Below are 23,905 nucleotides of genomic sequence, written 5' to 3'. Positions count from 1 at the left end.
TTGTGTGTTCTGATAGACTCTATTCCAAGCAGGGCAAGAATTAGATCCTTCATGCTCCTAGTCCATTTGTCAGATTAAGTTCCCTTATTTTGAAGCAAGTCTCAGGCATCACATCTTTTCATGTGTAAATATTTCAGTGTAAATATTTCAATATTTTTTAAAAAATGTAACCAGAAGAGAGAGCATAGATATGACCAGGAAGTCTTAAGACTGTCCTACTTTTAACATTTCATTATAAAAAATTTAAATCTCATCAAATATAGAAAGAAAAGTATAATGACCATATTGTGTTAGCCCCCTAGTCCCATTTACCCATCACCAGCTTCAGTTAACTGTCAACATCTGGTTGCTTTATACCCGACACCACTCCCCCTTTTTAAGACTTGCTGAATTATTTCAAGAAGAATTCCAGATATCATAACTGGGAGCCATTATTTCAGTGTGTATTTCTGCAAGAAGGAGCTTAACAGCACATTGAAACTGATTTAGAGATAGGTAAACTAAGGTTTTTATGGAAACTGCAAAATTATGATTTGAGGATTGCAGAAATTTAAAAAAAGCTTTATTGAAGTATTATTCAATTGATATACAATTCATTCATTTAAAGGGTAACATTCAGTGATTTTCAGTAAGTTTAGAGTTGTGTAAGCCAACATCACTACAGTCAGTTTTAGAATTTTTCATTACCTCTAAACATTATTAGCTGTTAACCCTCATTTTTCTTCCGTGTGCCAGCGCTCTATCCAGGTGCACACTGGTTAACCTACTTGTCCCTCTAGATTTGTCTGTTCTAGACATTTCATATAAACGAGACCGTACATTATGTGGTCTTTTATGATTGACTTCTTCCACTTAGCACATTTTCAAGATTCATATAGGTGTGGCATTTATTAGTATTTTATTTCTGTTTATTGTGAAATGATATTTAATTATATATTTCATTCCATGTTTATTTATCCATTGGAATTTCTTTCTTTTCCTTTCCTTATTTTACCTTCCCTCCCCCACCCCTTCTTCCAAGTGCTGGGGTTGGAACCTGGGGCCTTGAGCATGTTAGGCAAGTGCTCTACCACTGACTACGTCCCCAACCCCACTCAGAAGTTCTATTGACAAATGAAACTAGGTAGTTGAGCTGAAGTGCCAATTTAGGTCTAAGATTACTTCAAACCCACGTAAGAACACACTGAAAGAATATGCTCATATTTCAAGCTTTGAATGAGCATTACATACTTTATAGCCTGCTTATTAGCTAAGCTGGCAAATCTTTTGGGTTTAGTAAAAATTTTGGCTATATGTTTGATACAAAATCAGGTTCTAGGGACAAACATATTCACTTGGAAATACAGTTTTTTGAACATAGCATAATTCAGAGTTATTTTTTTCTCACTCTGAGCCTGAAACTTTTAGGCTTCCATCATTTGTCTGAACCCTGAGGGGATATTTTACCTATTTAAAATTACATTTAAGAATTAACAAGTCCCAAGCTAGGTGTGGTGGTTCACGCCTGTGATCCCAGAGGCTCGGGAAGTTGAGACAGGAGGATCAGGAGGATCACGAATTCAAAACCAGCCTTAGCAAATAGCGAGGCACTAAGAAATTCAGTGAGACCCTCCTTGTCTCTAAATAAAATACAAAATACGGCTGGAATGTGGCTCAGTGGTGGAGTGCTTCTGAGTTCAATCCCTGGTACAAAAAAAAAAAAAAAAAAAGAACTAACAACTCCCAAGCTGGGTTCGGTGGTGCATGCCTATAATCCCAGTGACTCTGAAGGCTGAGGCAAGAGGATCTCGGGTTTGAGACTAGCCTCAGCAATTTATCGAGGCCCTGTCTCAAAAAAAAAGGACAAGTCTGTAGAGAATCTTTTCTGTAGAAAAGTATACTTGACATTTATATTTTCAGCAACTTGAAGGGAACATTTTTAATGTACTCTTTATTTTTGAGCACTCTGTGATCATTTATTTTCTTCCTGGTATCCTTGGTTAATGACTCGTTATATTATTATTCCTGAAGTTCATGATGCTAAGAGATTAGCCACCATTCAAAACAACTTGAAGTTGGTGGGTGGTAATAGAGGACTCCATGTCTGTGTTCAGGCCTTGCAGTGCTGGCTCTCAATTTGGGGTGTGTTTAGTTAACATTAATTAGATCCTGCTGGGATTATGGGAGATCCAGCCTATCATACCGAGGTAGATTTAATTAAGGGATAGAGAGAGTTGCATTGGTTTGTCTCTCCTACTTCAGAAAAACAAAATTTCTTACTTTGGTGAAATGTATAATTCTTTGGATATATTTCAGGCAAGTGGCAGAGAATTGGTTATTGTCTTTCATTTTTCTCTGTTAGCCGCCCTACTATCCTTTATCATCTGCATCCATTTATTTCTCTCTGCTTCAAGTCAGTGATCTGAATTCTGAAAATGCCTCTCCTAAGTTCATGGTTCTCTGTCAGTATTCCACTTTCTTATAAAGGGACAGACTTGGTGAACCTTAAGATAAACCTATTTTCTTTTTTTAAATTTTTTTTTGTAGTTGTAATGGACAGAGTGCCTTTATTTTGTTTATTAGTATGTGGTGCTGAGGATTGAACCCAGTGCCTCACGCATGCTAGGCAAGCACTCTGCCTCTGAGCTACGGCCCCAGCCCCAAGGTAAACCTATTTTCAAACAAACAAAAAATTGCAGTGACTAAACATAAAAAGCAAGGAGTAGCCCAAGGAAAAAAACTAATGTCAACATTCGGAAGCCTCCTCCAGTTAAACAAAGTATTTTCTATCATACTGATCAAATACTGGTTTAGTGTTTTAAATGTAATTTTGTTGATTTTCTTCAGTCTCTTATTTTACATGACAGCAGAGTCACATATATAAATTTTGTGCCTTGTGTACGTCATTGAGCTCCTCAGTATCAGTTGCTCATCTGTAAACTTTGGTAGGATGGTTTTGCTTCAGGATTGATCCTGTGAGAGTGTAATTAAAGAGCACTGCAGTGTGGGGCTGGGGTTGTGGCTCAGTGGGAGGGCACTTGCCTGGCATGTGTGAGGCATTGGTTTGATCCTCAGCACCATATATGAATAAGTGAATAAAATAAAGGTATTGTGTTCATCTACATCCCCCCGCCCCCCCCCCAAAAAAAAGAGCAGATTGCAGTGTGCGTGGCCACCTAACCCTAGCACCAGGCCTGGGACATGCTAGATCCTATCAATGTTTTAAAAATATCAATGCAGTTTATAATCAAAGTAAAAGGAATAGGCATGTTTTATGCAGGGCGTATTGGTAACGATCACATGTACAGTAGAAATGGCCAGTTGCCCTCTTTATCAATTTTCTTAACGAGTCGTATTAGTCAGAAAGGGAAGAACCTCCCCACGCCCCTCAACATACTTTTTCTAGTTGCCAACATAAAGGCTATAGGGCAAGATAGATTTTTGAGAGGTTTGATAAATTATTTTGTGCTTATTTACAAGGTAAACATGGCACATTTACAACATGGCTTTTTTTTTTTTTTTTAAATCTCTATGTTTAGACACAGCAGCTTTTGACAAATGATCCAGAACATTTTTGCCCTAAAGCATGTTAGTGGATTAACAAAGGAAAATAGGGCAGTGGAATTATAAGCTTTTGATGTTAATGATTTGATTTTTAAGCTGGAAAATTAAAACACATTAACCATACGTGGTGGGTGACAGTGATTCCTGCTTGGAGTATCTCAGCGGCCCTCTTGGCATTAATCAGAAGAGAAAGAAAGGGTTCTGCTTTTTCTATATGCTACAAGTGGGTCGTAAGTGAATTTAAAAAATTTAAGAAACTTCATTATAATAATATAGAGATAGTGTGGTGTTGGAAAATAGGTTCTTGCTTGTTCACTCAGGGCAAGTTGCATCTCGTGCTGGGTGGGAAGAATGCTGATGGAGTTGCTTCTTGCTGCTGGTACACCCTTTCAGGAAGCACGGAGGGTGAATGTGAGGTTAGATTTACATGGTCATTTTTGAGCAAGCTCAGCTCCTATTTCTGGTCTCCATTTATTCATCCATTGACTTTGCCATCTCTCACTGAGTCTCTTCTAGGGTACTGTAGCAGTACTTGAGTGAGGACACAAGTCCAAGCCTTCAGGAAACACACAGTTGAACAAGTAGTAGCATTGTGGGGCATCGGGAACCATGAAAACCCATTGCTAAGGGAACTTCTTGACTCCCTTCTGGTGGAGCTCCAGTTACTGCTGTCACCAAGAAGGTAGAGGCACTGAATACGCGACCTCTTTTTTTTTTTCCTTCCCCAACACTTCCCCATTTGTGACTTCCATCCTTCCTTTAGATGAAATGGGAACATCTATTCCCTAAGTCTCCACTCTTAAAAGATTTATCCCCAGCACTTGTTACTGCTACTGTTCCAGAAGCTTCTCACCATCCAACTCTTACTTCCTCTGACTACCCTTGTCCCCCCTCACCACTCACAGGGTTCCCCAAGTGCCTTAGGGACTTGTTGGATTTGAAAAGCAGGAGGGAATGGGTAAATGTGTGTTTGCTGCAGAGGTCAGGACTGAGAAGGAGGTATCTGCAGCTCCTTCCTGGGACTGTAATGCAGTTTCCTAAAGCACCTTCTAAAGAAGGGTGGTTTGCACAGATCCTGCTGGGATTCAGCCATTCAGGTAGAAATGATGTCTTTAAATAGTTAATCTTCCAATCCATGAACTTGATATATGCCTTATTTGGGGCTTCATCTAATATTGCTCTACAAGGTTTATATTTCTCCTCCCCAAAGTCTTAAGTATCTTTGTCAAATCTATTTTGAGATTATTGCTATTTCTTATCCATCATTTACATTTTGAACATATTTTTTAATATTTATTTTTTAGTTGTACACAATACCTTTATTTTGTTTATTTATTTTTATGTGGTGTTGAGGATCGAACCCAGGGCCTCGTGCATGCTAGGTGAGTGCTCTACCGCTGAGCCACGACCCCAGCCTGTGAACGTATTTTTAAAGTACCTTTTCTATGGTTTGTTGCTAGTGTATGTTAACAAAATACCACCCCAAAGGAAGAAATAAAGATAGCATAGGCTTTTTGTTTTTTGGTTTTGATCTTAGAACATTTCATTCAAAATGACACTTGTATGAATAACATAAAGAACCAAATATAAATTAATAGACGAGTAAAAGGAAGTCTAGCAAAGGAAGGAGAATGGAAGTGGGGTGGGAGGACAGAAGGAAAAAGGGAGGAGGGGAGGATCATGAACTGAAATCCATTTCCACACATGTTTGAATTTGTTGGGATAAGCCTAATTACTATGTATAACTATAAAGCTCTAATTAAAAATAAAATAGGCCTTTTGGGCTGGGGATGCAGTTCAGTGGTAAAGCACTTGACTAGCATGCATATCATGGGATATCTGTTATGATTTATTAAAATAAAAAATACAAATGACAACTAACAACTCCATTCTTGAGAGTTTATCCAACAGAAATGAAAGGACTCATATTTAAAAATACATGTTCTTTAATATTTACTACAGCATCATTTGGTAGGACCAAAAACTGGAAATGAGAGTGAATGTCCACAAATATGGAAATGATAGAATATGTTAGGTCCAGCCATACAGTGGATATTGTATAGCCATTAAACTGAAATGAATCATAGCTATTCCTGTGGAATGAAGAGATTTACATGGAGTTGAGAGAGAAAAAAGAGCAGGAAAAGTGTATCTTTTATAACCCATTTTTATAAAAATCACATACCTGCACATATGTATACAAATACATATACCTGTGTGTATAGTGATAGGAATTGAGATATAAATCTATCATGCATGAAACATAAACAGACTATATTAGCATGAAGGAGTGGGATGAGGTGGCTGGGAGGAGGTGGAAAGTGTAGCTTAGTCACGTCACTGTTGTATGGACTTTTGTGGTCTGAGCTGGACATGTTACTTTAATAATATGGTTTTAATGGAAAATATAATGTTTGAGGGGCTAGGGTTATGGCTCAGTGGAAGGGTGCTTGCCTAGGATGGGTGAGGACCTGGGTTCGATCCTCAGCACCACATAAGAACATATAAACAACAACAAACAAAATAAAATAAAGGCTAAATTCTTTAAAAAAAAATATATAATGTTTGAAAGCTGAACCACAGGGTCTGTAATAGGAGAGACCAGTGACATGAATAGCAAACACTGATGGATAGATACTTCACAGCACAGTTATTTTTTACTGGACTGGGCAGGCCAGTTTTCAGTTATATTTTCACAAAAACAGCCCATATTTCCTCAGCCAAGTCCCCCAGGCAGGCGGGAAGCACATGCACACGTGGACACACACACAGACACGTTCATACTGGATGTCAGGGTTTCTGAGGAACTGCTGTGGTCACAGGGGGGTCAAATTTCTAAGTCAGAAGAGACCCAGAGGTGGTTTCCCTCACTTGAGGAATTTCTCAGGAAACCAGAGTGAGGGGCAGAGAAGGGCCATGACTTGGTCAAAGTCATAGCATTAACTCTTTGGAAGCTGAGTGGGAGCTTGGAGCCATGGGTCTCCTGGATTGCAGTTCTGATTTGTAAAGTAGATGTTACCCCCGCATTCGGGTGAGTCACAAGCCATCGGCATCTCTAGGCTTACATGGCCGAGGGAAGGCAATATCCTGTTGGATTTAAGGGGATTGGAAGGATATAGTGCTTGCTGGGCAGGCAGATATTGAAATATGGATGGAATACAGAGAAATTGCTGCCTGCCTACTTACCCGTATGTGGGTTTTGGTCTTTGTTGTCAGTGGGCAGACTTGTCCTCTGCTGGTTTGGTGATGCAGATTGGTTCACTTTGAGCTCATGAAAATGGGACAGTTTCATACAGGCCTGTATGCTCTCAGTTTGCAGTGACATTGTAAAATCCTTATTGATTTGTAGTTAATAAAGAGTAATTGTAACTGGTGCATTTGAGGGATTTTGGCAAGTAAAACGTACACATGATGGAAAGCCCCTGTAACTGCAAATGCAGATTATTTCACAAAGGTAAGTGTGCTCAAGTGGCATCAGAGTGTCCCTGGTCTGAATAACTAAGTACCTTGCTTATTCTTTCCCCGTGGCTTAGTGAACTGTGTTATCCAGAAGGCCAACCTGGGTTTCCAGTTTATGTTTTGGCAACATGCTTGTTCCGTATGGATAATCTTAGCTTGTTTATTAGAATATCATTTTGCAACATGAAATCTTTCTCACTGTATGCATTTCTTCTTGTTTGTGGAATAAATGCTAAGGAACATCATTAGTTGTCAATCATGTGACATGTACTGTGCTTGGAGGCAGGGATTCAGAGGGAAGACTGGAGTTCATGGTAGACGATACACAGAGATGCACCCTAAAATTATTACAGCAGAGAGTTTTTGAAGAAGAAAAGTCTAGTGCAGAGGGGGTGGTGAGATCAGTGAAGGCTTGTCAGAGGAGGTGACTTAATTGGGATTTTGTAGGATGGGTAAGAGTTTTCAGGCAGCTAAGAGGGTTGTTGGGAGGAGAGGGCACTGCAGCAAGAGAAAGAAACACATTGCCCAGGAATATCTAGAGCGTGGCTGGTGCAACGGAGGGCAGGTGTGTGGTGGAGATGAAGGGGTATATGGAAACCAGACTTGAGGCTTCTCCCATTGTGAAGAGTTGGCCTGTCCCTAATGAAGGGAGGTGGCCAGATATGTACCTTATTAGGCTGACTCTGGCAGCAGATTGGGCACTACTGGAAGTGGGGAGCTTGATTGGAAATACTGATTGATTCCTTCAGTGACCAAAAGGAGATAATTTTTATCTGTGTGTTCTTAATTGACATTAAGGAAAAACATACACAGTCAATAAAAATGCTTTGCGGGCTTGGAAGTGAAAGGTAGTCTGGAGTGGTTGACCAGGATTCACAAAATCAGTGGGAGCATTAAATGTTTGATTTAGAATGCTTTGAAATTCCAGTACTTAAAAACGAAAACAAAAACGTATTACTTTTGAGACTGGGGATGATTCTATTGGCATTGGTCCATTTTGTAGGCTGATGAGGCTGTTTATCCTTGCAGGTGATACTCTCTGGAATCATCGGATTAACAACTTGGAAAAGGCCTATGATACTCCTGGTATGTGCAGATATTATAACTTGTTATCCTTTATAAAGTGTGCTGGCATGAAGTCTGTTTATTGCCGCTTCAGCTTCCTTGTTCGTTAGGAAAAGTAAGTTAACAATGCACAATATTAGAAGTCAGATATTCTTAGAAAAATAAAGATGATACTCTTGCTGGTTTTCTGACTCACGTTAAGCTTCTCACACACCCAGTGCTGTGCATGTGTTCCTAGTTCCAGGATTAAAGCGCCTTCTAAACACATAATTATTTAAAAAGACCTGTTTACTGTGGACAGTTTTAAACAGACACACAAGGGAAGGAACAATGTCATGAACTCTCTGTAGCCATCGCCCAGCTTCAGAAATTATATTCTTGCGGCCAGTCTTGGGGAGCTACACTCTCAACCATTCCCCCACCTGACACATTCTTTTTTCTCCTTTGTTCTTTTGAAGAAAATCTCATCCCTTAATCATGAATATATGACTTTTTATTGTTGGAATGTCCTTGTTGGACAGCCTCAGAATTTTGTGGCTTAGATTTGCTGTACTGTCTCTCTAGCACATAAATATTGTATTTTCTTGGTAATAGAGACATATACTGTGACCATCCTTTTGTTGTTACTGAACTAAAATTGGTATTACAACATGAACCATTTTAAAGGGGCATTTAGGACATTTTCAATATTCATGCCTTGCTTTTATTTGCTCTACCATTTTGATTCAGAGAATACTGTAAAAAATAGGCAATGGCCACTGGAATTTATCTAACTTTCAAGATAAATAAAGGTAAATAAAATCAAGTATTCAAAATAAAATATTCAGTTTGAATGAAGACTACTTAAAAAATCATTTTTCTATGTAACATCTTTTCTTTTTATCTTTCTCTTATTCATCTCAAAATGGGGTTAAATTATTTCCTAAATGTTATTTTCAGTTGTGTATATATATTTAATAGTTCACCTTAAATAGACCGCATATTGCTAGGCAATAGGTAATAAACAAAACCACTTAAATTCTTAAATGCAACAGAAGCACCTTGAAGAATCTGTACATGTCCCGACTCATGGATCTCAATTCTGTGCTGATGGTCTTGAAATACAAAGTTATGTGTTTTCAGCGCCACAAGGTGACACAGGCAACATTATAGCTCCATCAATTATTGCCTTTAGTGAAAGTCAAATACATTAGTATTTGAAAGAAATAAATTGCCAGTGTAGCATTTTAGTATGTTGGGTAGCAGCACAGAAGAAATCAGAGCTTTGGGTGAACTTCACAAATCAGAACTTTTGGGTGAACCTCTGTGTGGGCGACCCAGGTGTGTTTCGCCACAATTGTCCACAACTGTAGTCTCCACAGAAAAAAATTTGAAGGGTGTTCAGTGTTTTTATTAATATTTGCCTACAGACTCACCTTTGCACTATTGGGTTAATATTAAGATGCTTAAGTACTTAAATTGAGTTAAAATAAGAAAATCTCTCCTGATATCTGTGCTTCGAAAATTTCAAGTGATAAAGAGAACATGAGCCCATGAATATGAGCTCTGGATAGATGTTAAGAAAATCCACATTTAAAGACATTTACTTCTTTATATTGTTTTCTTTTGGAAAGGTGCCTTATATATTTATGATGTGAACTTAAGCAAAATAATTCTAATAAAAATGTATCCTTCTTAACTTCCTTTGTTTATTTCTCATCTGTGTTGAAAAGAATGTGTGCTTTTACAGGGTGTGGGGGTACACACCTGTAATCCCAGTGGCTTAGGAGGCTGAGGCAGGAGGATGGAAAGTTCAAAGCCAGCCTCAGCAATTTAGCAAGGCCCTTAGCATTTTAGCAAGACCCTGTCTCTAAATAAAATATAAAAAAGGATGGGGATGTGACTCAGTGGTTAAGCACCCCTGGATTCAATCCCTGATTAAAAAAAAAAAGTCTGTTTTATCACAAAGTTTTATTCAGTGTGTAATACTATATTGTGCTTTTAATATTAAATTAATTAGGCTAATATCAGTTAATACTATGTTTCCATGTATGAAGAATCTACATGCTTATCATTTAAAATTGCTGAACAATTTTCTATTATATTTCTGTATCATCAGTTACTATTGTATTGTTGGACATTTGAGCTTTATATTTTTGTTGTGATGAATTATTTATTTATTTATTTATTGGTACTGGGGATTGAAACCCAGGAGTGCTTTGCCACTGAGTCACATCCCCAGCCCTTTTTATTTTTTATTTTGAGACAGGGTCTAGGTTGTTTAGGGCCTCACTTAGACGTTGAAGCTGACCTTGAACTTGTCCTGAGTCGCCGGGATTACAGGTGTGCACCATGGTGCCCAACTGAATCACATATTTATTAGAAGATGACACAGAGGTGGTTAAAATGTTAATCAGTATCCCTTTATGAAGAAGAGAAATTAATTTTTAGGAGTTGTACTAGGAAAAACTTTCTTGAGTTTAACAATAGCTCATTTGAGCCTTAGTTGACAGCATACACAAAAAATTCTCAGTTCATATGAATAGTATACCATTATAATCTGTGCAAAATGCTTTGTGGTTTTGTTAAAAAATGAAAAAAAATTGTGATTAAAATAAAAGAAAACTGAATGTGCCTGTCAGATGCTCCTAGTTCATCCCTCTGAGAGGTATGTGACTCTTGTGTGAACCCCCTAGCCTTTCCTAAGCCTAGTTTTCTGGTTTGCAGAGGGGACAGTTTAGTGGTACTAAGGGTGGCTCTACCGTACCCTTCCCTTGCTAGATGTTTACTCCTTCCTTCCTTTCTTTACTTCTTTGTTGCCCAGCTTCCTCTCCCTCAGCTTCCTGAATTTAGGGAATGTGCCAGTGGCTGAGTTTTGGTGGGAGGCCATGTGTTCTGCAGACCTGGGCTTGGCCAGTGAGGGCTCTAGCCACCATCTCCTTCATTTCCCATGCCTCATGCAGCTTGCTAAGGATACTTTCTGCTTTGGGACCTTCTTCTCCTGGCTGGATGCTTGGCTGGCTCCTTCTTGTATGGCTTTCAGTTTAGTACTCACTACCTAAGAGAGGCCTTCATTGATCCCCCTGGTGATTCCTCATCCCAGGAACTGAATTTTTTATTATTCCAGCTCTGGACCTATTGGCTCCTCAGTGTGACTAGCTTCTGTACTTAACTGTTTATTATGTGTTGTTTGTCTCCCCTATCCATCATCTATGAGGACAGGGGTCTTTTTCACCTTCTATCTCTGGAGCCAATATGCTCAATACACACTCATTGTTGACGGTGGAGTTAATTTGTCAGCCAATAAGATATTTAGGTCCTGGTGAGTTCTCTTTTACTTTTGTCTTAAAATTTTCTCACTGGCTTTTATTCTTTAAAACTTTGTATTTGCAGCTGGGTGCGGTGTAATCCCAGCAGCTTGGGAGTCTGAGACAGGAGAATCATGAGTTCAAAGCCACCTCAGCAATGGCGAGGTGCTAAGCAACTCAGTGCGACCCTGTCTCCAAATAAAATATAAAACTGGGCTGGGGATGTGGCTCAGTGGTCGAGTTCCCCTGAGTTCAATCCCTGGTACCACCCCACTCACCAAAAAATAAATAAATAAATAAAAATAAAAAAACTTTGTATTTGTTCCTTTTAACTTCAGGATTGTTGGAATGTTTTTTGGGGGGTGCAGTTGGGAGGGGCAAAGTTGGATCACACCAAGGCTCTTTGAGAGGTACACTGTCCTCATTTTGAGCCCTCAGAAACATGAGCATTCCCCTTTGAGAAGTACTCTCTCATGGGCTCCCTCTGTGATTGATGCAGCGATTACATCAGGATTTTTGCTGGTTTGAACAAAGCAGTTTGACCTAGTTCCTTTGGACTCAACCTTTCATGGAAACTCAGAACTAGAAACTTCATTCATTGAGTTCTCTTCCTTGTTTGGATAAATACTTATATATTCGAACAAAAACAATAGTATTGGAATAGAGTTTGTAAATATTTGTAACTATGAATAGGATTAAGCTAGGAGTGTATGCATTTGTGCGTAGCTGTAAGTCTAGTATTCTAGGTTGTGTATTTTCCATAAAGATTTACCATTTTCCACTTTTAAAAAAATGTTCTTATTTCTTCTAGGCATTATTCCTTTTTCATTCCAAGGAAATGTTTTATAAGTATTTAGAAATCATAGACGCAGATCTGGAAATGAGACCTCAAAGATTGTCTTGTCTACGCACCTCAGTGAAAAATTGAAATTGTCTTAATGAGATGTTTTTATTTGGTGGTACATTTAGTAAAAATTGCCACTGTGAAAGTCTGGCCAGATCTCTGCCTATAATTTTGGTTGCGTATGAAGTGGTAATTTGAGGTATTGTTGTTTTTCTTGTCAGTTTGGAGCATATGGGGTAAATAAAACCTTAAAACTGGTAAAGGGACAGCTCTGTTCTTTAGCATCAAAAATGAAAGTTCTTCCCTAGTTGATTTCCCTGGGTAATATGTGGTTTATTTTGAACTGTGGGTCTCACTGACTTGTACACCAGACCAAGGACAGAAGAGGGTAATTGCATTGGCTGTTTTTAAAAGTATCTTTTGGTGTCTCTCCTAACTTCAAGATCATAACATTTAGGATAAAACCTCATTATCCAAAGAGATTAAAAAATGGCTTAGGGTATTTATTTTTCTTCCTTATTTAGTCCAGGTAAGCTAAGCTGACAATGTAGCTTTCCCCAAAGTCACTTGGGGACCCAGATGTTTTTCCTCTTATTGTGTCTTAGAGGGAGAGTCATGGGATACCTAGGCACTTTGTCCAAAGAGATAGAGCAATTGCCCTTACCAGTTAGCCAGAAATAGTTATAGTTTGGCTATGCTGCAAAATAGATGGTGGTCTTTTCTTTCCAATGATACAAAGAACTGTAGAGGTCATAAATTTCATGTGCAATTGAGGAATCCATGTATTTATAAAATGAGCTCAGAAATTCTTTGGCCTTATGCAGTCTAGTTCTTTCAAGGACGTTTCATGGCTGTCAATAATTTGGAATGATCCCTTATTTCAATAGTTCATGAAATCTGATTTTTAATGCTTGTATATTACCGCTAATTATCAAGTGACCTTAGGAAATCTCTTGATTTCTGTGTCTATAAAATGAGTGGCTTAGAGCACAATAGTTTGTCATTCCAACTTTCATATTATAGATTTCCAGTATCCTCTTTAGTAACCTTCATGGAATTTTAGTTTCAGCTGGGCATTTCAACAGGCCATTGTAAGTTCTCTGTGTGTAATCTCAAGAGTGTGTTGTTTCATTCTGTTTTTTTAAGGCATAAAGATGGATGGCTGTTTTTTTTTTTTTTCTTTAGAATGGTTAACAGTACATTGTTGCATGTGTATAATGCCCAGGTTCTTTCATAAACTCCTTCTCATGGGATTTGTATGGTAGGTATTATTCCTGTTTTATAGATAAGGGATCAGTAGCTCAGGAATTAACTGGCTCGTCCAGTTCACAATCAGATGAACTATTATTAGAAAGCACTCTGGGGTTTTGGTCTTATTCCAGTGCTTCCCCAGAGCATTGTACCATTTTACCACCTCCTTTCATTAGCAAACTGGTAGACCTTGCTCGGTCTGACAATGGCTTATTTTGAGTGGGACATGTAAGTGAAATAAATTATTTTCATATTTATGACCATCTAGTTCTTTTTCACGATCCAAACTGGCCAAAGTTTTGGAAACTTTATCCTTCATTCAAAAGAGCCAGAGGCACAAATAACTTAAGACGGTACAAGTGGTCCAGTTTTGTGTCTCAGTCCTGGCATCTTCAAAGGGCGAGTGGCCAAGAAAATGAACTAATTCCTTAATGTGTTCAATGAGAATACACCTAACCCTCAGGGATGTACTGGGGAACAAAAGACAGCTTTCAATGCATGTTGAAACTATAAAATGTAAAATGGGGTCTAACGCCAGGCAAGCACATTATGAATTACTTTTATCATTCATTGAGAAAACCCCCAAGAGGAGATCCAGTCTCTTGCTCTGTTGTGTCACTGAGTAACCAGTGGCAGCAGAATGTGCATTTAGGCATTGTGAAGGCACTCTGGGCTGCCTAGTGTAACCTAGTCTCTTGACAACAGAGCTTTCATTTCTCTCCTCTGATTACTTCTGAAACTTGCATTGGGTAAGAATCTGGGTTTCTCAGAAATGGAAAGCACTCTTGGGTGGTCCATCTCCTGGCATAATCCAGACCCATGCAGTACCTTATTATGCAAAGTTGCCTAAGCCAATGAGGGTATGTTTTAATGAGCAGGTTGAGTTTGGTAGTAACAGTAATTGCTAAAACTTAGAAATAACTTTCTGCCAAGTTACTTGTTATAGTGAAAGCCAGCCCCAGAGCAGATTCTTTTATACATACAAATTCTTATTAGCCACCAGACCCCTCTACCCTCAAATTGTTCATTCCCTCCTTTCTGAAGCTGAAAGGATAGAAAGCTAAGATTTGTTTCATGCCCATGGAACAGTGTGTGGACAATGTTTTTGCATCTCCTTGTCTTAAATCACTATGATTGATTTCCCAAAAGCCTGTCAATCAAGCAAAACTAAAGCTTCTTAGACCTTACTTCAGTAAGAAAGAAAATCTCCTTGTCAGTGGTTCCCAGAAAGCAGGAATCAAAGAGAAGATATTTATAGGGTTTTAGGACTCTGGTTGGATGATTTTAAGGTGAGCCTGGCAATATAGGCACCTGGTTGGGATCAGCAGAGTAGACTGGGAATTTGGCAAGAGAATGGTCTAGAAGTAGAGCCTGATGCATGAAGTTGATAACTTTGTTAGTTGATATATGGTTTTACTCTTGAGGAGCCAGTATTTCCTGGAGCAAGTAGCTAAATTGGTTTTTGCTTGTTCTCAGTATTTTTAAAGATAACACCATGAAAGTGTGGCCTGTCCCACAATCAAGTAACTCATTGTGTTAGGCTTGCAATGCTGTGACCAGAATGCCCCCCACCCCCCGCCAAAAAAAACACAAAAAAACAAACAAAACAAAACAAAAAACTTAGAGGAGGCAAAGGTTAGTTTGGCTCATGGTTCCAGAGATTTAGTCCATGGTCAGCTGAGTCCATTGTTCTGGGCCCAAGGTGAGGCAGCACATCATGGTGGAAGGATGTGGTGGAGAAGGGCTTCTGCTGCTCCATCCATGGCAGTCTGGAAGCAGAGGGAGGGAAGGGGGAAGGGATGCAGGGAAGATGCACCCTTCTAAGGGTACACCCTCAGTAACCTCCCTCCTCCAGTCACACCAAGAATTCCAAAAAGAGTTGCCTGGTAGAGATCCTTAGAGAAAAGAATCATTTCTAAATGGACAACCTGAATTAGTAGGTATTCAGCCCACTGCTGGAGGGAAAGACCCTGATTTGTCCTGGGTCCCCTAGTGAGCTGTGTAACTTGGGGTATAATTCACCTCTGCAATAATGTATGCAAACATATATGTGTTATATACATGACATAAAAATCTTTTATCTACCTATATTTCAAACACACCACTATGACATTTTATAAATTAGTAAATGCTTTTTATTTTATCTTATTTATTTTGGGTATTACAGATTAAACCCAAGGGTACTTTACCACTGAGCTACATTCCCAGCCTTTTTTATTTTTTTATTTTCAGACAGGGTCTCATTGAGTTGCTTAGTGCCTTGCTTTTGCTGAGGCTGGGTTTGAACTTTCGATCCTCCTGCCTCAGCCTCCTGAACCACTGGGATTACAGGTGTGCACCACCCTTCCCAGCCGTAAATGCCTTTTAAAAGTGAAAAAAAATTTTTTTTTAAACAAAGGAAGAGCTCATTAACCTTCTTACTTTATTAAAATTAAAAATTAGACCTCTGAAATATTTCTTTTAGCACTGAAAGTTTATACACTCCCTGGAGTTAGCCATTTTATGCTCTTTCTGGTTTTAGTAGGCCTGAGAGTGGTCCCATCTTGCCAAAAGTGGGGTACTTGTCACACTTATGCTAAGCTACCTTCCCTCCTCTCCCACTGCCAAAAAATATCTTTATTTTCCCTATTCACGAGTTTATAATTTTAAATGCTATTATAAGCTTCTATTTGTTAGTTCTTCAATTTTGGATAGCATCTTTTTTATTTTTTATTGGTTGTTCAAAACATTACAAAGCTCTTGACATATCATATTTCATGCATTAGATTCAAGTTGGTTATGAACTCCCAATTTTTGGGATAGCATCTTTTGACTCTGTCTTTTAGAAGATGAAGAAATAAGCACTTTCCTCTACTTCTTTTCTCGTTCCACCTCCTAGTTTTTGATAGTAACACCACTACCTTTATACTTGTCAGTGCTTTCACATTTGTATTTTGCTCTTAAACTATACTATACCATTCATACTTGTCTATGTATAGTTTCTCAAATAACAAAAACAAGTAATGGCACTTATAGAATGTTTGTTATATGAATGTTATTGTATTAGGATGTTAGCACTGGATTCTTTATTTCAGGTTCACCCGAGGCCTTGAGCCGAGCTGCAGTGGCTCCCGGGTTCCAGCATGTGTGTTAGACTGTTGAGCACTGGAGAACCTGACACCCGTGGTGTTGACTGGCTTGGTGTCAGACACATGCTTAGGGGATGGAAAAGGCTGGTGTAGTGTCCTGTGGCCTCAGAGGTAAAGACTGCAGTTGGAAAGTAACTGGACACTGACAGACCAAGCCCAGGGTGCATGCTTCCAACTGGTCCAAGGACCCTGTAAGAGAGAACAGGATGGGGTGAGCTTGCATCCTGCCCAGGGGTGAGGTGACCACAGCAGGAGAAGGCTGGGCCAGACATCCAAGTCAAGCAGTAACTGTCTCTGAGGAGCCAGTGGGAAAACCATTGAGGACAGTCCCCTGTATACTCTTGTCAGGATCAGACCTTAATAGTTAGGTGATTAGTAGTCATACATTCACAGTCACAGCCTTGGCCTCCCCATTACTCTCTCCCATCCAAATGTCAGAACTGTCCTTAGCAGGGCTGCAGGATAAGTAGACACAAAAATAGGGAAGTAGAGAAGGATTGAGACCCTCCATGCCTTTCCCTCTGCAGGTTGCTGGGGCCTGCCTGATGCCGGGATGGGAAGAGAAAGTTCAAATAAAGTTCCAGATTTTGATGGGGGCACAGATCTGGACATTTTCATTACTGACTTTTAATTGTGACTTCAAGTGATTGGAGGACTGTTTTGTCTCTTATATTGACCAGAGGAATCAAGGCCCTGGCCTCAAATTTCACCATAAAGGATCAGGAATAACTAGAGCTACAAAGCAGCTTTGAACTACCTTGGGGAAAAGAGCAAGGTGCTTTTGTGTTGCCCCCGTGACTCCCACTGGTTTAAGGGACCAGTTATGTTATTTACTGCTACACCAGGAAGAATGATTAATTCTAAAGAAAGAAAAATGTAATCCTACGTCAAAGGAGGGCTATTTTAAGCAGCCAAGCCACATGCATTGTTCTTTCTCATTCTCTGAGATTTGCTTGGCCATCATCACATTTTTGTTTGCTTCATTTTTGAACCATATATTAGTCAGCTTTCTGACACTGTGACAAAAGACCTGAAAAACTAAACAGAGTGGAGGGAAGACTTATTTTGGCTCACAGTTTCAGAGGTTTCAGTCTGTTGGTCATAATTATGGTTCCATTGTTCATGGGCCTGGGTTGAGACAGAGCATCATGGCTGGAAGCACGTGGTGGAGGAAGGCTGCTTATTTCATGACATCTAGGAATTAAAGAAGAGGTCCAGGGACAGACAGTACCCCTTGAAGGTACGCACACACCTTCTCCCCCTATGACCTGCCTCTTCTAACCAGGCCCTACCTCCTAGTTTCCATTACCACCCAATGGCACTGACAGATGGGGGGCGCTGAGTTTTGAACATATGAGTATTTGAGGACATTCCAGATCCAAACTATGACAGCCCATAACTTTGATGTATAGTTCCATATTTTTCATGAAGGTTTTCAATGATCCTTTTCTTTTCTTTTTGTGGAAAAAGGTCATTTAGCTGCCTTTTAAAAAAGCTTAATTAAGCTATAGTTGACATAGCATAAAATTCACCCATTTGAAACACACAACTCAATGATGTTTAGTATATTCATAGGTAAGAGCAAATGTCACCATCAATTAAGGATCATTTCATCACTCTCCCCAAAGCCCTGTCCCCATTAGTAATCACCTCCCACTTCCACAAAATATGCCCTGGGAAGACACTAATGTACTTTCTGCCTTTATATAGATTTGACTATTCTGGATATTTCAGATAAATGAGATTGTTTGATATGTGATCCTTGTGACTGCTTCCTTCACTTAGCATGTTTTTTTAGCATAGTCTTTGAAAGGTTCATCCATGTTGTAGCATATATCTGTACTTGTTCTTTTTATTGCTGAATAATATTCCACTGAAGGAAATACCATATTTTCTTTATCTGTTCATCAGTTGACAGCATCTCCACTTTTAGATATTATGAAAAATGCTGCTATGAACATTAGTGTGTCAGTTTTCTTGTTGGACATGTTTTCATTTTTCTTGGGTATGTGCCTACAAGTGGAATTGCTGAGTCATGTAGTAACTGCATGTGTAACATTTGAGAAACTGATAAATTGTTTACAAAGTGATCACATCATTTTACTTTCCCACCCTCAGTGTATGGAAGTTCTCATTTGACCAGTTTTTGCAAACATTTACCGTCTGTGGTTTTGATTACAGCCATTCTTTTGGGTATAAAGTCATATCTCATGGTTTTGATTCCATATTGAGCATCTTTTCGTGTGTTTAATTGGCTTTGGAGAAATGTCTGCTCAGATTCCTTGCCCATTTTAAAATTAAAGTATCTTTTTATTACAAGTCCCTCATCAGATATGTGATTTGCAAATAAATTTTCCCATTCTGTGGGTTGTCTTTTTATTTTCTTGATGGTAACCTTTCCAGTACAAAGGGAAACTGTTGGGGATGGAATTAGAACAAATTGTATTCTCTGTATGATTATGTCAAAATGAACCCCAATATTATGTATAACTATAATGCACCAAGGCAATAGATATTTAGAAAACAAAAGTTTCTAATTTTAATGAAGTTCAGTTTATCCACTTCTAATTTTGTTGCTTGTACTGTCATATGTAAGAAGCCTTTGTATAAAACTAAGGTCATGAAGATGTAGTCCTATTTTTTTTTTTTTCTGAGAGTTTTGTTGTTTTAGTGCTTAACCTTAGTCTGTGATCCATTTTGAGATAATTTTTTTTGCATATGATATGAATAATATAAATTCATTCTTTTCTGTGACAGTTTTAAGATAGCCCAGCACCATTTACTAAAAAGATTCTTCTTTCTTCATTTTTAATTATGTTGGCACCTTTGTTGACAAGCTGTTGACTAAGTGTGAGTTTCTCAGGCACACTCTTTCTGTTAGTTGTGCACTTCTCCCTTTCCACATTGTTTTGCTGAGATCACTAACTTCCTGTCCTGGTTCATACTTACTTGTTTTCCAGGTCTGTTACACAGATGTCACTGCAGTATATCTTTTCATTGTATTCTTGAGTTAAATCCTTTTAAAAAAAATCTTGTGCATTATTTTTCCTTGAATTCCCTTTTCATTTTTCCAGGGAATGTTCTCAAATAACAAATTTCAGGGGGACCTTTGGACATCTTGATGTACCTTTGTTTCTGTCCTCCACTTGAATGATGATTTGGCTGGATATGGAATCCTGGTTCAAAATTATTTTCCTTCAAAAACTTGAAGTCACTGCTTGATGCTTTTTGTCATGGCTGAGAAGCTTGAGGCTTATCTGATTCTCGTTCCCTTTTATTCTATAGGGTAGCTCGTAGGAATTTTATTTTTTACCTTGATATTAATAGTTCGGTTTTAAAAAATATAAAATTATGACTCTCAGGCAAATATAAAACAAACATGCCATTAACTAGGAAATACTACTCACTCAAAGAGCATTTGAGAAGCTAAGTTTTTATTGGTAGGTAATGTTAGAAGATTGCTGGGAAAGATGCAAAACTAGTTAGTGTAGAGCAGGCCATGAACTGTAACTTTTGAGGTTTTCTATTCCATCAGATGGAATTTATTTCCATCTGTACTGAAATAAAATCCACAACATAAACTTTGCCCCCCAAAGAGTTGTAAAACGGTATTAAATAAATAAATAATTTAACATAATACTCCCAAAGATTTCCAAGCTGTAGATAATTTTCCTGCTATTCTTCTGAAGTTGCATAAGGATGTGTCCAGGTATAGGTGCTTTTTTTTCCCATCATTTTGAGTATTCAGTGAACCCTTTTCATTTGAAGACATGTATCTTCAACACTGAGAAATTCTTTGCTGTTTTCTTGATTATTTCCTGTCTTCCATTTGCTCTCTTTTCTGTTTCTAGAATAGCTAATAGATATTGGATCTCTTGCACTGAAAGTCTTTGTTTCTTAGCTTTTCAAAGTCTTTTATTTTCTATTTCTTTCTTTTTAATTTGTATTCTAGGTGTTTTCTTAATTTTTGCTCCTGTCATTATATTGCTGTGTTTATTTTGAAAATCATATTTTTAATGATCAGAAATATTCTTCTGATCACCAATTTATCCTTTGTCACAGAAACTGTTCTTGTTTTATGTATGCTATATTTTTTTCTCTTTCTCTGAAAATACAAATTAGATATATTTAACATTTGTTTCCATCTCCTGAATAGTTTGTTTTCTTCCTGAGAGTCAGTGGTGCTAGTTGATGACCTTGATCCTTTGTTGTACGGTGAGATTTTTGAGTGTCTGTTTATTCCATATCATTCTTTATAGTTATGACTGAAGAACTAGGTTAGTAATAATGTAATATTTCTAATAACTGTATCTTATAATAACATAAATGAGATGCATGTATAATCCACTAATCCTATGAGTTGTTATTGGTATTCTCATTCTGAGAAAACCAAGGCACAGAGGGGTTAAATAATTTGCCCAGCATCACATAGCTAAAAGTGGCAGAGCTGAGTTGTATCCTAGCTAAGAGTTTCTAAGAGTCTGTGTTCTTAATCACCATCTCGCTTGTATAATGGTGCCTGCCCAAAAGAGGACATCTCACCAGGACGACCCCTGTTCCCCAGCTCTGTTAGGAAAAAGTTCACTGGTATTAGCTGGTAGAAGAATGCTTGTACTTCTTATTACTTTTGGATCTGCAAAAGTCTCTTCAATATTTTTCAATGTTTTATTATGAAAATTCTCAAACTTATAGGAAAGTTGAGCAAATGACAATGAATTCTCATATGTCACCCACTTGGATTCAATAACTGTTAACATTTTACCATGGGTATTATGTAGCTACATAAGTAGATTTTTTTTTTAAATTGCAGATTACTTGGTACTTCACCTTAATACTTAAGGAAGCATCTACTAAAAACAAAACATTCTACATCACCATGATTACATTTTCATACCTCAGAAAATTATTACTAATTTCTTAATGTTATTGGAGAGTCAAGATATATGCACATTTCCCCAGTTGTCACAAAATATTTTTTATAACTTTAATTACTTAATGAAAAATCTTTGGGGACTGAGGGTGTAGCTCAGTGGTACAGTGCTTGCTTAGCATGTACAAGGCCCTGAGTTTGCTCCTGAGCATTGCAAAACCAAAACACACACACACACACACGCACACACACACACACACATCTTTGCAACTGAAGTATGAATACTGCTATATGTATAGGTATATAACTTCATGAATTATCAAAAAGTGAATGCTCAGGCTGGGGTTGTGACTCAGAGGTAGACTGCTCACTTAGCATGCATGAGGCACTGGGTTTGATCCTCAGCACCATATGAAAATAAAATAAAGATATTGTGTCCACCTACAACTAAAAAATAAATATTTAAGAAAAAGTGAATACTCCCATAGGATATAACTTTAAAAAAAATGCAATCAAGGTTTACTTACTAGATTTTGTTATTTTGTGTCTTTAGTGTTTTTGTACTCTAGAATACTCTCATGCTTCTGTTTTTTTTTTTTTTTTAATCTGGAATTGACATTGTGAAGAGATGACTCCATTTGGCTTATATGATCTTTTTGTTGTTGTTCTTCTTTGATATGAAAGATTTCAAATATACTCTAAAGTTATGAGGAATATTATAGACCCCCATGGACTCATTGCCTAGCCACTGCAATCAATACATACCCACACCGTCTCATCATTTCCTTGCTCCTTGGCATTGGATTGTTTTAAAACAAAGCCCAATCTTTACAGTTTTTCGTCCTTAAATAGTTTAGTATGTGTATGTCAAGTGTCTAATTTGTTTCATGTATATATTTTAAAAAAATTTTTTTAGTTGTAGTTGGACACTACTTTATTTTACCTTTATACCTTTATTTTACTTCTTTATTTTTATGTGGTGCTGAGGATTGAACCCAGTGCCTTGCATGTGCTAGATGAGTGCTCTACTGCTGAGCTACAATCCCAGCCCCTCATGTAAATTTTTTGTAGTTAATTTGTTTTAACTGGAGCCAAACAAGCAAAATCCTCACATCGTGTTTGACTGATATATCTCTTACATTTCTTGCAACCATTAAGTCCCTCTTCCTCTTGTTTTCTCCATTGAAATTGATTGTTAAAGAAACTGTGTCCTTTGTCCAGTTGAGTGACATTGCATAACAAGGTAGGCTTAATATGTTTGTCTGTCCCCTCTTTTTCTTCTAGATGGTGGTTATATCTCGAGGTTTGACTTACTTCACCAGTGATGATGTATATTTCCATTAGAAAGGTTCATTGTCCAGTGTCTCTCTTTTTTAATTTTGACAGCCATTGATCATCTTTGGACCACTGGAATAACTTGAGTCTTTTATGTTTAAAAATCTCAATAAATAACAGTTATAAGCAGGAGTCCTTAGACCACTTATCCCTGTATTGTACCCATAAGCTGTTCTGTCCTTTGAGTTATTAAGCAAATGCCTTTGGGAAAGGACTTACAGATTTGAGTAAAGCCATGTACCATGATTTCCTAGTAATTCATAGTTTACCTTAAAACTTTAAGTAGTTGTTGGAAGTACTAATTATTTAACTTTGTTTCACTCATATTTACTTAATACCTCTTTTTCTATAGACTACATATTAACCCTCCTAGGAATCTAGTAACTAATAATCTATTCAGTCGCTCCGTGATTATTCATTGAGGCCTTGTGTTAGACACACACAGAGAAGTGGACTCCCTAAACTTTATTGATCCTTTACTTGTCTCATGTTGGAGAATTTCAGACATCACGTGGAATACAGGACTGGCTGATTGTAATGATCTGTTCATTGGGGCATAGAGTATCTTGAGATATGCACTGCCCTTGCTTACTGAATCATGTGGCCAGGTTTACATCTGCTGCTCCGTAGGAAGTTGAAAGGGGGAAAGAAGGTGTGGCTGTTCTAATTTTCTATCACTGACACTTAACAAACCACTGCTAACCCTAATGGTTAATGGTTTAAAAATGCACTTGATTGTTGTTTCTTTGCGTGGTAGACTGATGGGATTCTTTTTTTTTTTTTTTTTGGCACTGGGAATTGAAACCAGTGGTATTTTACCACTGAGCTATATCCAGATCCCGTTTTATTTTAAGACAGGTCTTGCTAATTTGCTGAGGCTGGCCTTGAACTTGAGATCCTCCAGCTTCAACCTCCTGAGTCATTGGGATTACAAGCATGCACCACCACACTTGGCTGGGATTCATGCTCAGTGTCTCTCATTTTGCAGTCAGATGGCTGCTGGGCATGGAATCGTCTGAAGGCTTGACTCTTTTGCATGACTGGTGGTTGGTGCTGACTGTCAGCTGAGAGCTCAGCTACGGCTGTCGACTACAGTGTGAACACATGACCTCCTATGTAACAG

The 23,905-nt window shown here is 38.1% G+C and overlaps 1 protein-coding gene across 1 annotated transcript in view; it reads left to right on the top strand.

Annotated features, from left to right (window-relative positions):
* The window catches only part of Entrep1 (endosomal transmembrane epsin interactor 1), a 61,354-nt gene that overhangs the window by 2,712 nt on the left and 34,737 nt on the right, over nt 1–23,905 (top strand). The window contains exon 2 of the mRNA XM_027940112.2: nt 8,032–8,088. Within this exon, the coding sequence (XP_027795913.1) occupies nt 8,032–8,088 (57 nt within the window). The remainder of the gene's footprint in view (nt 1–8,031; nt 8,089–23,905) is intronic.

This window comes from Marmota flaviventris, chromosome 13 (assembly GCF_047511675.1).
Source record: "Marmota flaviventris isolate mMarFla1 chromosome 13, mMarFla1.hap1, whole genome shotgun sequence".
NCBI lineage: Eukaryota > Metazoa > Chordata > Mammalia > Rodentia > Sciuridae > Marmota > Marmota flaviventris.
The sequence above is the reverse complement of the archived record's forward strand: the minus strand, read 5'-3'. Positions and strand labels throughout refer to the sequence as shown.